Source organism: Coturnix japonica, chromosome 5 (assembly GCF_054131305.1).
Source record: "Coturnix japonica strain WE chromosome 5, WE-NBRP24, whole genome shotgun sequence".
Classification (NCBI taxonomy): Eukaryota; Metazoa; Chordata; class Aves; order Galliformes; family Phasianidae; genus Coturnix; species Coturnix japonica.
This window is the reverse complement of record NC_140667.1, coordinates 41,470,815-41,482,925: the sequence shown is the minus strand read 5'-3', so window position 1 is coordinate 41,482,925 and position 12,111 is coordinate 41,470,815. Positions and strand designations below refer to the sequence as shown.

Below are 12,111 nucleotides of genomic sequence, written 5' to 3'. Positions count from 1 at the left end.
TTTTTCTGGCTCCCTAAAACTCACAAAAAAAAAAAAAAAAAAAAAAAAAAAAAAAAGTAACTTTATTCTTCTGTAAGATGGTGCAGTTTTATTTCACATGCTATCATTGACTCAGACTGTTTGAAAATCTTTGTAGAGTAAAATGCTTCTTATTGAGGGGAAAGTGGGAAGTGGGAGGGGAAAAGATATCACAGTGCTTGGTAATTGTGTTTCAGTCATGAGTGCGTTGCTGTAATTTTAAAAGCAACTATGTGTCGAAATACAAGCCTACCAAGTTTGGCCACGAATGACATTTTTACTTGTTGTGTGAAAATCCAAGGTTTGCTAAATAAATAAAGGTTTGGTGTTTTTGAGAGAGTCACCTGGGGTTTGCAACTTCAGGCTGTTTGTAGTTCCTGTTTGCTAAAGCAGCTCTGTAATAATGCAGACGTATCCCAACTTAAAATTACGCAGAAGGCAAACAGGGGAGCACCTGGCATTGCTGATCGCTCCTGGCATGTTCTGAACATTCTGACACCTCCCCATGCCTGCATTGCTACCTACACACACAGAGAAATTACTGAGATTGGAGACCGCCTAAAGTCAGCATTAGGTGCCTCGTGAATTTCACCTACCACTGCTTCCTGATATTTCTTTCACGCTCTTGGGATACTTTTCTAAGGTTCTGATGGGGTCAGTTAGTTGGGATTGCTGTTAGTTTCAGTCTTTTACATTCAGTCTGTAAAACTGAGATTAGAACAGCACTTCACTTGTGATAGCAGCCTTCAAAAAGGTGAATAAAATGGTTTCTCACATTGCTGTAGCACCAAACAGAAAAAAAATGCATAATTGCGTACAGAATGTGTCACAGAAGTGAGCTAAGGTCAGTCAGCCAAAAGTTTCAGTGCCAGGAATAAACCCAGTGAGGGATTCTGCTGGCAGTGGGCAGGAAACTAAAAGCTTCTGTCCACAGAGCATTCCCTGCGTGCTGCTCTTCGGGGCTGGATTTGGAGGATCAGTGTGCAGAGCAAGTAATCAAGCGAGGAGACTCTGCCTGTCTCTAGAATTTTCAGGGAAACTTGTTGCTGTCAGTTGTAACTTATTGTGGCCACACCCGACACTAATTGAGTCAGCGTCTGGATTTTTATTATTATTGTTATTTTTTTGGGGTGGGGGCAAGCGTTAAATCAGTAGTAATGAATCTTAAGGTTTTAGATGGTATCTGTTCAGGATGGGGGCTGTGTACAGCCTCCAGCTTATTAGACGGATGGCCATGAAACGTGCTTCTGGTCATTCTCCAAATTGCAAGGATGTCATCGAGGAAAAATGCCACGCCGCCCCTCAGGCCTGCAGCCCTTCTGCCTCTGCTCCTCCACAGTGCATGGAAGAGCGGAGCACGGAGCCTGGCAGGGCATTGCAACTCAGTCTGGTTGTGATGAGTACTGTTGCATTTATACGTGTGTGTGTAAACATACAAGCAGCACGGTGCTATCTGGTTGTTCAAACCTTTCAGTGTACAAACGGGTGCGGTAGGGAGGTCACTTCTGATCCCCCTTTCCCAAATAAATGGATATATTCTTGTAGTTATCTGAGAAAAGCCCTCGGGAATCAACCTGTGACTTTTAAAACGCGTTATTCCTGCGGCTTGTTGTTTGTTTGTTTGTTTTGTGTGTGTGTGTTCGTGATAATGCCTCTTTATTTCCGAGAAGCACGGTGCTGCCACTAGAGGTCCCGCAGCCGCTCACCCAGCGGATTCCGAACAATGCGGCCGCTCCGTGTGCTCGGGGCCGCCGCCTGGGCCCGGCTCGACCCGCTCCTGCCCGGGAGGGGCTGCCTGGGCTGGGAGCAGCTCTGTCCTGCTGCCGGGTGGGCACGGGCTCGAGTTATGATGTTTGGGCGGCTCTCCTGGGGCTGTCCGCCGCTTGGATGAAGCGCTTTCAGTTAAGTGGTGGCTCCAGCACCCAGCCGCGCTGCTTGGGTGCTCTGAGCGTTCACACCGCTGCAGGACTACCTGCGTTCATGCAGTGCGTTTGTTTTCCTTGTGCTACTGAAAATCCAGACCAGTTAGGCTGGGGCACAAGGGGTGAGACGGAGCTTGGAAGGGAGGAAGGGTGAAGTAAGTGCTCGGCGGAGCCAAAAGGAGAGCAGGTGTGAAGGTGTTTGCAAAAGGCGGGGGGTGAACAGGCGGTTGCCTTTATGCTTAGAAGAAATGTCCTTTTTTTTTTCCTCCCCCCTTCCCCCAAGGAAAAATTAGAAAACAAATAGCTTTCAGAATTAGCATACTGTGGTGGTGTGAGGGAAACCATAACCTCAAACAGCATGCCGCACTTTAATATAAGAAATAATGTCTCTGTGAGCTGCAATTCAGGGAAAATTAGAAGAATTGGATTTTAATTGTCTGGTAGGAAATGGCTGAGGTGTGAGGTGTAGTGCCTCGCTTCCTGCCTTTCTTTGGGGCTTGGTTTTGTGTTTAATCCAACAGATAGCAGCTCTGAAATAATGCCCAACTGCTGGCTTTGCTCTTAAAGAAAAGGCTTTTGTCAGCATTAAAAGTACTGTAGGATGTTCTGGAGGTCTTTTACTTAACTACTGATTCAGTTAAGAAATGTTTCTTATTTTAAGGCATTTCAGCCATGTTTAATCAAGATTTATTATTTATTTGCAAGTAAAACAAAAAGAAGTACACAAAAAAGTTTTGCCAAAGACTACTGTTATATGTGGAAAAACCAGAAACTCTGGTGCTTCTTTGAGTATTTGAATGTATAGCAGCTCTGAAAATTGTTTCTGCTTCATGTATATTTTTCTTTCCCTTTTGCTTCTTACTAGGATTCCAGTGGATGCCCCTCTACTCGTGTCTCAGTGGAAAAAATTGCTCACTTTTAATGGATACTGCTGCTGGTGGTTGATTTTTGGAGACTTTACAGCTCCTTACTGTTTGAGAGGAAACTGCTGCTTTTCCTCTCCCGAGTTCCTCGTGGTGGTAGCTTTTTAACTCTCACCATTGGTGTGGGAAAGAAGATGCCTTTACCTTTTGGGTTAAAATTGAAACGAACTCGACGCTATACAGTATCCAGCAAGAGTTGCTTGGTGGCTCGGATCCAGCTGCTCAATAATGAATTTGTGGAGTTCACGTTATCTGTGGAAAGCACGGGCCAGGAAAGTCTGGAAGCAGTGGCTCAGAGGCTTGAGTTGCGGGAGGTAAGTGAACTGTCAAGTTCAGGTGTGGCTTTGTCTTTGGTGCTAGATGACCTTTGTGGTGAATCCTTACCACTTGGGGCAGTCAGCTTATTTACTTATTTATGCAGCTGTTCTGTGTGCCCCTTGTTTCTTTGTAGTCTGGTCTTGAGGATGAATTGGATTGATCAAAACAGGTGCAAAATGTACCTGACAGAACAAGAGAATGCCTAAGGTAACAACGTGTGAGAAGTGGTGGTGAACAGAAGCTTAGAAAGATGAGCAAAGCCACAGCAGTGGTTGTTTTTAAATTTAACAATGCTGAAAATATCATTTAGAAGAAGAGAAAACAAACATCACCGAGTATTTTTCCTACCTAAGCAACATGGCTAAGAATTGCTGAGAGACATGTGATTTTTAAATCCTTATAGATTAGGAGGTGAAAGAGAATGTTATATATATATGCATATATTTCTGATGGATCAGTGCTGTGAAAAGAACCAGAAGCACAAATGTGATATCTGTGCTGGTGACTATTTCTATTGTTTGTTCACTTATCGCAAACCTGTTTGCAGACAGTGCTTTTGAGCAAGCATTTAGTCATTTAGATCAATGTCTGGCCTTATAGAGAATCATGGTATGCCCTAGCTGTAGCCGTATAACATCTTCCCTCTCACCTCTTCCCCCAGTTCTCAGAAATATTTTTTCTCCCTGTTTGTAGAATAATAAATGAAAAAAGAGGGAATCCATTCATCTCTGTTTGTTTGCTGTCTATGTTTTATGTCCCAGTTTGCTTTTTGGGTAGTCCAGATAATCTGTACAGTCATTGTGGAAAAATGAAGTTCTGTGGAGTGGTATGGCTTATTTTTTCTTGCTTTTTCTAGAAAAGAGAAAATCTGACTACTCTCCTAGCCTTAGCATTTACTTAGAACACATCTAGAATTCAGTTGTTGTGACTGAATGGAGTTTGTCAGTTTTACCTACACACTTTCAGATGTCACTGCTTAGTCAACAGAAGGTAAAGAATTTAACAGTGTTTGATTGCAAAATGCAGAGGCTTTGTGTTCTGGAATGATGACAACTGGCTTTTATTTATCTATTTACAAAGCATTGGAGATGCGTGGTTGGTTATGTTTTTATTTATTTGGTTTGTTTTTTTTTTCCCCAGCAATTCATTATCTCTTTTACTGGAACTACTCCTAAAAAAAATATAAAATAAGGCTGGCAGTTCCCTCAATTAAAAGTCATATATCAGACTAAGGGAGTTGACACCACACTCCTGAACTCAGAACAAATTCTTTTGGTCATGCATTCTTGCTTGGATTATTTTGGCAGGAAAATGTGTTGCAATAAAAGGGAATGGAAAGTAGGGATATAAATTACTTTCCAGAGCTTGCGTTCAAAAAGATGTTGTTTTTCCTTTAAATAGTAGGATTTGCCAAGCAGATACAGGGATCATTTCTGACTACTTTCTTAGTATGAAGTTTTCAGGAAGGTTGTTCAGCATTTGCTTGTATCTATGAAAACAGTATTAATCCTTGAGATTGTGGAGTACTGAGTACTTTCTCTAAGAATTCATGTTTTTAATGCATGACACACCCTTTAAAGTGTGAATTGAAAGTGTTAAACATGAAAGTCTGACTGTTTAAGTGCTGAGATTTACCTCAGATACGAAAGTGGAGATACAAGCATGAAATTACTGTATATGGGCTACATAGTTTTGATGTACAGCCTCAGAATAATTTGTTACAGGAGTTATGAGAGGAATCTTGACCCATTTACACACTCAATGGTGAAATTTATCTTGGTGTAATCTGTCATTAGAGAATCAAGGCAGTGAAATGATTGGTTTCTTAGTGCTGTACCATCCTCTATTTGTTTTAACAGATTGTACTTGAATAGTAGTCCTCAGATTGTGCAATATGTAGCTTAACACTGGGTTACTTTTGTGATTTTTTTTCCAATTAATAATTCTTATTTTCAAGTTGCATGTATGCATACCTAGGATTCAGAAAGTCTGAGTATTTGAACAGTTTTATTTTGTTACTGAACAGCAAGCCTTGCAAAAAAAAAGTGAAATGAGTGCAGTAAACTGAGGGATAGTTTGTCTTTTGTCCCGTGAGAGGACTATAATCAAACCTGATTTAAAGGAGGAGCTGTATTTGTTGTGAAAAACCATTGGGAGTTGCAAGTTGAGAAAAAATGTTCAGAGCTCTGATTATTAACTAACTAGAAAAGAATGTTTAATACTGCACGTATTGCATTTAGGACACAAGTATACAGACTAAGTACTTGAAAATATAAAAGGTTTTAAAATGTTAATACAGCTATATATTTAAAGGATATTTAGCAGGAGATGTTACAACTGACTTAGCTCTCTTGCTGGATCTTTTAATTCTGTTTTCTAATAACACTTCAGTAGCAGAATAAAGGGCCAGATTCTGCTGATGCTTGCAAACAGAGTCTGACTTCAGTGCAAATGTGCAGTACACAAGTGCAATAATGACTCATTAAAAAAATAGCTTCTCTGTAAAGTATGTGTGGTGTACATTTTAATTCCTCTGTTTGTATTGGACATGAATGGGAAGGAATCCAGATTCTGAATTACTTGGAAAATCTGAAACAGTGCTTCAGTGTTTCCTAAAACTTTGTTCTGAAGTCCAAAGGATCAACTCTTCTTTGGAGAAAACGCATGAAAATACTTTAGATTCAGCGTGGTGGTTCATTAAATGATTGTTTACATAAGTAAACAGTCTTTTGAAAATAAGACCAAATGCAACCATAAACACTGCTGTGTGCGTATGTGTTAGTAAGCATACTGACCAGCAGATAAAAGTTGGGCCAAGTAAAGACCGAGGAGTCATTGACATAATTATGTTTATGCCTCGTATCAAATTTTTATGGAATACTGGCTAATGCTTAAAGAAATAAAATCAAGAAGTGGTGATCGCTTAATGGCTGCCTCTCTGAATGAAGTTTTTAAGCTTAACGTTAAGAAAGGGAGAGAAATTATCACGGAGGAATGCATATAAAAACCTTCAGTGTGTTATTAATTTAAAATATGACTTTCTTGAAAAACAGAATTGACTCCATCTAAAACATGTACTAACTTTAAATGTGCTGAAATAATAATTTAAGTGTCCAGATACACAGGAGGACAGAACATTCTACAATCAGCAAGTGCCTTAATAAAGTTAGGTCAGAATTTGAATGTACCGTTTGATTGTATACTTTCACTGTCACAATACCTGTGAATTGTGATCAAGTATTATACTAATTTTGCACTAATTTCAACAGATTTTTGTTAGTTCTGAAGCAAGTATGTTAGCTTTGTGTTTTTAGACAACTTTGATGTTGTAAAGTGATCAGAACTTAAGAATCCAGTAATTGTGATTGTAATACTTCCTTTAATGTTGGTGCTTTATAAGGTGAGAGTCAGAAGCAGGTATGGGAGTCTGTCCTTTGTGGAGTCTTGAACAGAGGTGGGAAAAGTAGCACTATTTACAGAAGAAGAAAAGGGTACCTTTCTGTGCTTCCTGGTTATATTAACCAATAGCTGACCTGTTTCTGCAAGAGATTAAACTATGTTTTGATGGTTCATAACGTCTTCTATGTGCTGCAAAAGTATTGCTATTTATCTTGTAGATTAGCCAGTTTAGTTTTGTATAATATTCTGATAAGTGAAATCTGCCTTGTCTGTCAGAGGAAATCCCATTTATTCAAGGTATTTGGAGGGGGTGAAAATACACACCAGCATTCTTGCCGTGCTTTAATCTGAATTAGAATGTTAGATTACCTTGCAAAATATTGGCTTTTAAAACTATGATTTTTAAATTTCTTATCCCTTCAGTATTGATTTAAGCTGTAATTGGCAACTGCTTTGTTTAAATCACATTTGTCAGAATGATATGGATGCAGTCAGGAGAAAATCATTGCGAGGGATGTGTCTGTAGGCTGCATTGGAAAAAATGTTTACTGTATGAAAGGAATAGTTAAGCTTGGCTTCTTCCTGAATTCTTTTAGGCACCTTACTAAACCCTCCCTTTTGCTGTAGTTGAATACCTTGTCAGTGCTAGAACAAAAATAGTCAAGAAAGCCAAAGTGTCCTGAAGTGAGTAGCTTCGAGTGGGGGCAAAAAAATGAAGGGCTCCTCAGCCCTGCTTGTTCTGCAGGCACTGGTGGATGTCAAGGGCTGCAGCTTTCTGATCGATGGCAGATACATGCCAAGACTTAGAGGTTTTCTTTTTTTCACCACTTCCAGGAAATCTTGTGTCTTGTACCCTGTCCAGTCCAGGCTGCTCCAAAACCAGTCCAGGATTCTCCACTAGAGACTGTGAGGATTTGTAGAGGGGGACGTCTGCTGTGATAAGAAGAAAGTTTCTGGAGAATTTTTAGTACCTTTTGTCTCCTTCTGAAGTTCTTAATATTGGACATAGAGTAAAGCCTTCGTTTGATATCTGGCAGTTGTGCATAGTACATAATTATTGAGCCAGTTTTGAAAGCAGTTTATTTGAACTGTTGTATTCTGATGGCAGCGGCTGTTTTGTATCCAAGTATAAGATAAAGTGAGACTCAGTGGAGTCTGTGGGCTAACTGGGATTTTCTTAGTCTGGCTGTAAAGCTTATGGATGAGACAGTGTTTTCAGCATTCTCTTATGATGAGATACTGTTTTCAGCATTCTCTTCAAGAAAGCCTTATGGCGTGTTGTATTCATACACACCAATGTAAAGACAGTAAAACACCCATGGAAGTTTTTTCTTTCTTTCTTTTTTTTTTTTTCTCGTTATGTGTGGATCTACAGAGAATAGCTCTGTAAGAGACAGCAGTAATTGTGTTGTCTCAAAATCCTAGGAAATAAAACTTTTTCTGTTGTGTTACAATGCGAAGCAGAGAAAGGCACAGTCTAGTTTGAGAATGCATAACAGCTGCTGTTTAGAGAAAATATTATGCACTTGATATTTGACATTTGTCAACCAGATTCCTTTTCTAGATAGTGTAAACTGTGACCAAAGTAGACCCTGAGATTCTGTATTAAAGATGTTCTTCTGTGTGTCGTGCTAGACAGAATAACTGATATGTATAAATTCTGTTTGAAGTAGAGCCAAACAAAGTGGGATTATGTTAGGGACAAGACAGGTTCATTTTAAGGAAGAATAAAATGGAATACAGCTGCTAATTATAGCCAACTAATATCAGACAATACAGTGTAGGACTGAATCACTGATTCAGTTTCAAAGGAAATCTGAGGATGGAGATTTGATGCCTCTTTGGGAAACCTCTTCCAGTGTTTGACTAGGCTCATTGTGATTTTTTTTTTTTCCTAATCTGACTTGAGTTTCCCACATTGCAGCTCATGCTCACCATTTCTCATCCCTGCAGTGGGTCTCACTGGAAGTCTCCTTGAGTAGAGCAGTTTGGCTCTGTCTTCCCTATACTCTGCCATTGGGTAACAGAAAAAAACAGTAACATTTTATATGTCCCTCCTCAAGCCTGATCAACTTTGCTTCTCAGACTGTCATGGGACATCATGGAAGAAGATATAATAGTAATAATGTAGTTTTGTGGCACGCATAACCTGACAAAGCCCCTCTGCTTAGCTTGTGAAGGCTCAGTGACTGCAAATGCAGATGTGGGTTCTACCTCTCTCTCCCACAAACCTATGGGCCTTTTTGGCTGTAAGATTATATTGGGCTTTTCTTTGCATTTTTCAACCTTGGTATAAAAATACTTAATGTTTCTGTCTGTTGTGGCAGGAAGCAGCTGAGTAGAAAGCAAATGGAGAAGTGCTAAGGTCCTTTTATTTATATTTGACTTTCTTCAAAGGGATTGGGTGATGAATAAGTCACTAAAATAAATCAACCTCAAAATAGTGTTAATCTTAACAGCTTAACATATTTTAGGAGTTATGTCATTACATTCTTTTTAGAATTGAGTGCTGTCCTGTCCTGCTAATAATACAAACTTTATAATGAATAAAATGGATTCTGTTTTAATCAGTGAAAGTATTCCAGGGCACATAAACTACTCTGAAAATTCATGGGGTCAGATTCTGCCCTTGAAGTGAAACAATTGCATAGAAGTCAGAAGGTGGGTTCTGGCCCATAGCATTTACCTTGCCTTGCATTTTAGTTACTTTTGACAATCCAGTTTGGAGGAGATTTTTAAGGGAAAATAACATGACAGAAAAATCTTAATTAAGAATATTCTGGATTCCAGAGTATATTTTAAAATACAGAAACGTTTTTCTTAGTCTTGTGCCGGTAATATCTCGATTCTGTGCATGGGTAAGGAAAAGTGGTCTGTATTGTATGGAAATGGACTAGCACAAGCAAACATCATAGCTTAAAAATAGGTTGTACGTTCAGTTTATCCTTCAGGTTGTAGAATCAGGAGTATCTGCATTTAGAGAGTACACAGTGGCGGTGCTGTTACCAGACATTTCCGTTCATGCTCTTCTTTCTGTTACAAATCTGTGTTTGCTTGAAGCTTACGTACACCAAAGCTGCAGTTGAAACTTATTCGAAGTGTTGCTTATAAATGTTTGTCTGGTTTCCAGAAGCGTTTATGTGATATCTTCTTCAGAAGTCTTTCAGCTTTGATGATACATTTCCACAGGCCTTGTTTCCTGTAGCTTTTGCTGTCTGCTAGGTCTCTGCTTGCGTCCAGCAGCTGCTGTTGATGTTCCAGACTGTGGTTAGCCACGGGCCAGCCAGCTGGACCACCACAGGGGGCTTCCAGTCCTCCTTCAGAGCACAGAATGGATTGTGAGGAATACCTTTTATTCTTTTTTACCCTTTTACAGTGTGAGACGTTGCTGTAAATGTAATATTTCTTCTTCATGGAGTATCTGTGGTGCTGTTGTTAAATTCTTAACATCTTAAGGAATCTTAAGCTGTGAGGTGACAGGGATTACCGCGCACTGGATCTTAGGGATGGTGGAATTGAAACACAGAAATAAAAGTGTGTGTGTGTGTGTGTGTGTCTATGGGCATTTCTAATTTAACTTAGTGTTTGTAGGATAGCCTGTGTTTCTAATCAAATGGAACTAGTGTTGTGTTAGAACTTAAAGAAGGCTAAATGGACAGCCTGTGTTCTAACATGTTCTGTCTTCTTCGTACTGAATCTGCAATTACCTGGATTGATCACGTTAATTTAGTTTGTTTTTAAGCACTGAGTAAAGAAAAGTCACTTAAAATGCATTGATCGTAATTCAGAGAGGAGCAAAGAAGTACGTTTGCCAATAGATTTAAGAAGTATTTGCTGAATATGAAAGTAAGAGTATGCCTTTAAAATAGCTCTAATTTCACAATTATTGCTGGAGATGGTGCTTTTATGGAATGGGTGATACTGTGAATGTAATGTTATACTTTGACTTCTGTGTCCAAAATTATTTAATGCTCTGTGCTGGTACAGAGAATTGACTTCATTGCTATCCCTACAGTCTGGTATGGAGCCATGCTGTGGATGCTTGCATGAAACAGAGTTGTAAGGAATGAAGTGAATACCACAATGCTGGATCCTTCATCTCATATAGATTATAAATTACAAAGATGGATTTCTGTGTGATTTTTCAGGCATGCTTGTATTCAACAGGAAATTACAAAAACACAGCTTTGGTACTACCAGCTCTCATTCCCCAGTAAATTTTAGATTTCTAGTCCAAAGCACCAAAATGATAGTTTCTGAGAAAAGAATAAATATTTTCCTTGAAAAGTAGATAAATTTTCCAAGTTTAATTCAGGAAAATGCCATGTTATGATAAATACTCCTTTATTTTGTAAAATGCCTTCATTTATAGCTTTATTTTGTACAATTTAAAATCATAGTTATGTAAAGAAAAGTGCTGGATTAGAGGTGTTGGTACTTCTACCATTTCATCATATAATGATGTATGTGTAGTAAAGACTTGGCAAATTTCCATATGAATGTCCTCATCTTAGTTGGTGATTCATTGCATTCCCTTATCTACCACCCAGAATAAGAAAATGTAATTATGATTTCTAGTTTTTCTGTGATAATGACATCATCATTATTTCCCAGTACACGTCTGCTTGATAATTCTGAACTGAAGGAGTTAAGTGCTGCAGGAGGAGATTTTAATCAGTTCAAATGTACTGGAGAGATCAAAATTAGATTGTGTTACTCAAAGCATTGTTCAGTCAGATCCCATGGATGGACACCACTCAGCTGCTTTGGGCAGTCTCTTCCACTGCATATGGTATTCTGTGGGCTTTGTTTTTGTGCTCAGGAGTAATTTTTTGACAATTTGTCCTATGCCCTTTTGTCCTTCAACATCCTATGTGAGGCTGCTCACTGGTTTTTCAGACAAGACGCACTCTGCTCTCTGTTAGTCCAATTCTGTTTGTATTTCTCACTTCCCTTAATTTTCTTGTCACTCTTAAATGCAATACCCCAACTAAATCAGGGACTGCTTGCAAATAAAAATTAGATTTGATAGCTGTTATAAACGTAAATTGCTTATCCGGATATAATACCTGGGTTTGATATTAAAATATTATGTCCCTGCAGTTCTCTGGCTTTTCAATTACCTGTAGCCTTAGGATCTTAAGTCTTTTATTTCTAGGGAGCAAGGCTTTCGTGCAATATATTTTATCTAATATGACAATATTAAATCTGTTTCATCATCGAAATGATTTTCTTTCAGATAACGTATTTCAGTCTGTGGTATTACAACAAGCAGAATCAGCGCAGATGGGTAGATTTGGACAAACCTTTGAAAAAGCAGCTGGACAAATATGCCTTGGAACCAACAGTGTATTTTGGAGTAGTGTTCTATGTGCCTACTGTTTCTCAACTTCAGCAGGAGATTACCAGGTGAACTTTATACATTTGTCTATAATTTTACTGTCAGCATCCAGAAACATATGGCTCGTACAAATTGTCTGCTTTACCCTTTTCAGTCTTTATAGAAATAGATATTATAATTTTAGGCAGCA

The 12,111-nt window shown here is 38.9% G+C and overlaps 1 protein-coding gene across 3 annotated transcripts in view; it reads left to right on the top strand.

Annotated features, from left to right (window-relative positions):
* PTPN21 (protein tyrosine phosphatase non-receptor type 21) overlaps positions 1–12,111 on the top strand; it is a 35,149-nt gene that overhangs the window by 612 nt on the left and 22,426 nt on the right. For all 3 annotated transcript variants that reach the window (XM_085550516.1, XM_085550514.1, XM_015865345.3), the window contains exons 2-3: positions 2,806–3,177; positions 11,820–11,989. Coding sequence is in view for 2 of the 3 variants with exons in the window: in XM_085550514.1 (XP_085406640.1) it covers positions 2,998–3,177; positions 11,820–11,989 (350 nt within the window). In the remaining variant the exon portion in view is untranslated. The remainder of the gene's footprint in view (positions 1–2,805; positions 3,178–11,819; positions 11,990–12,111) is intronic.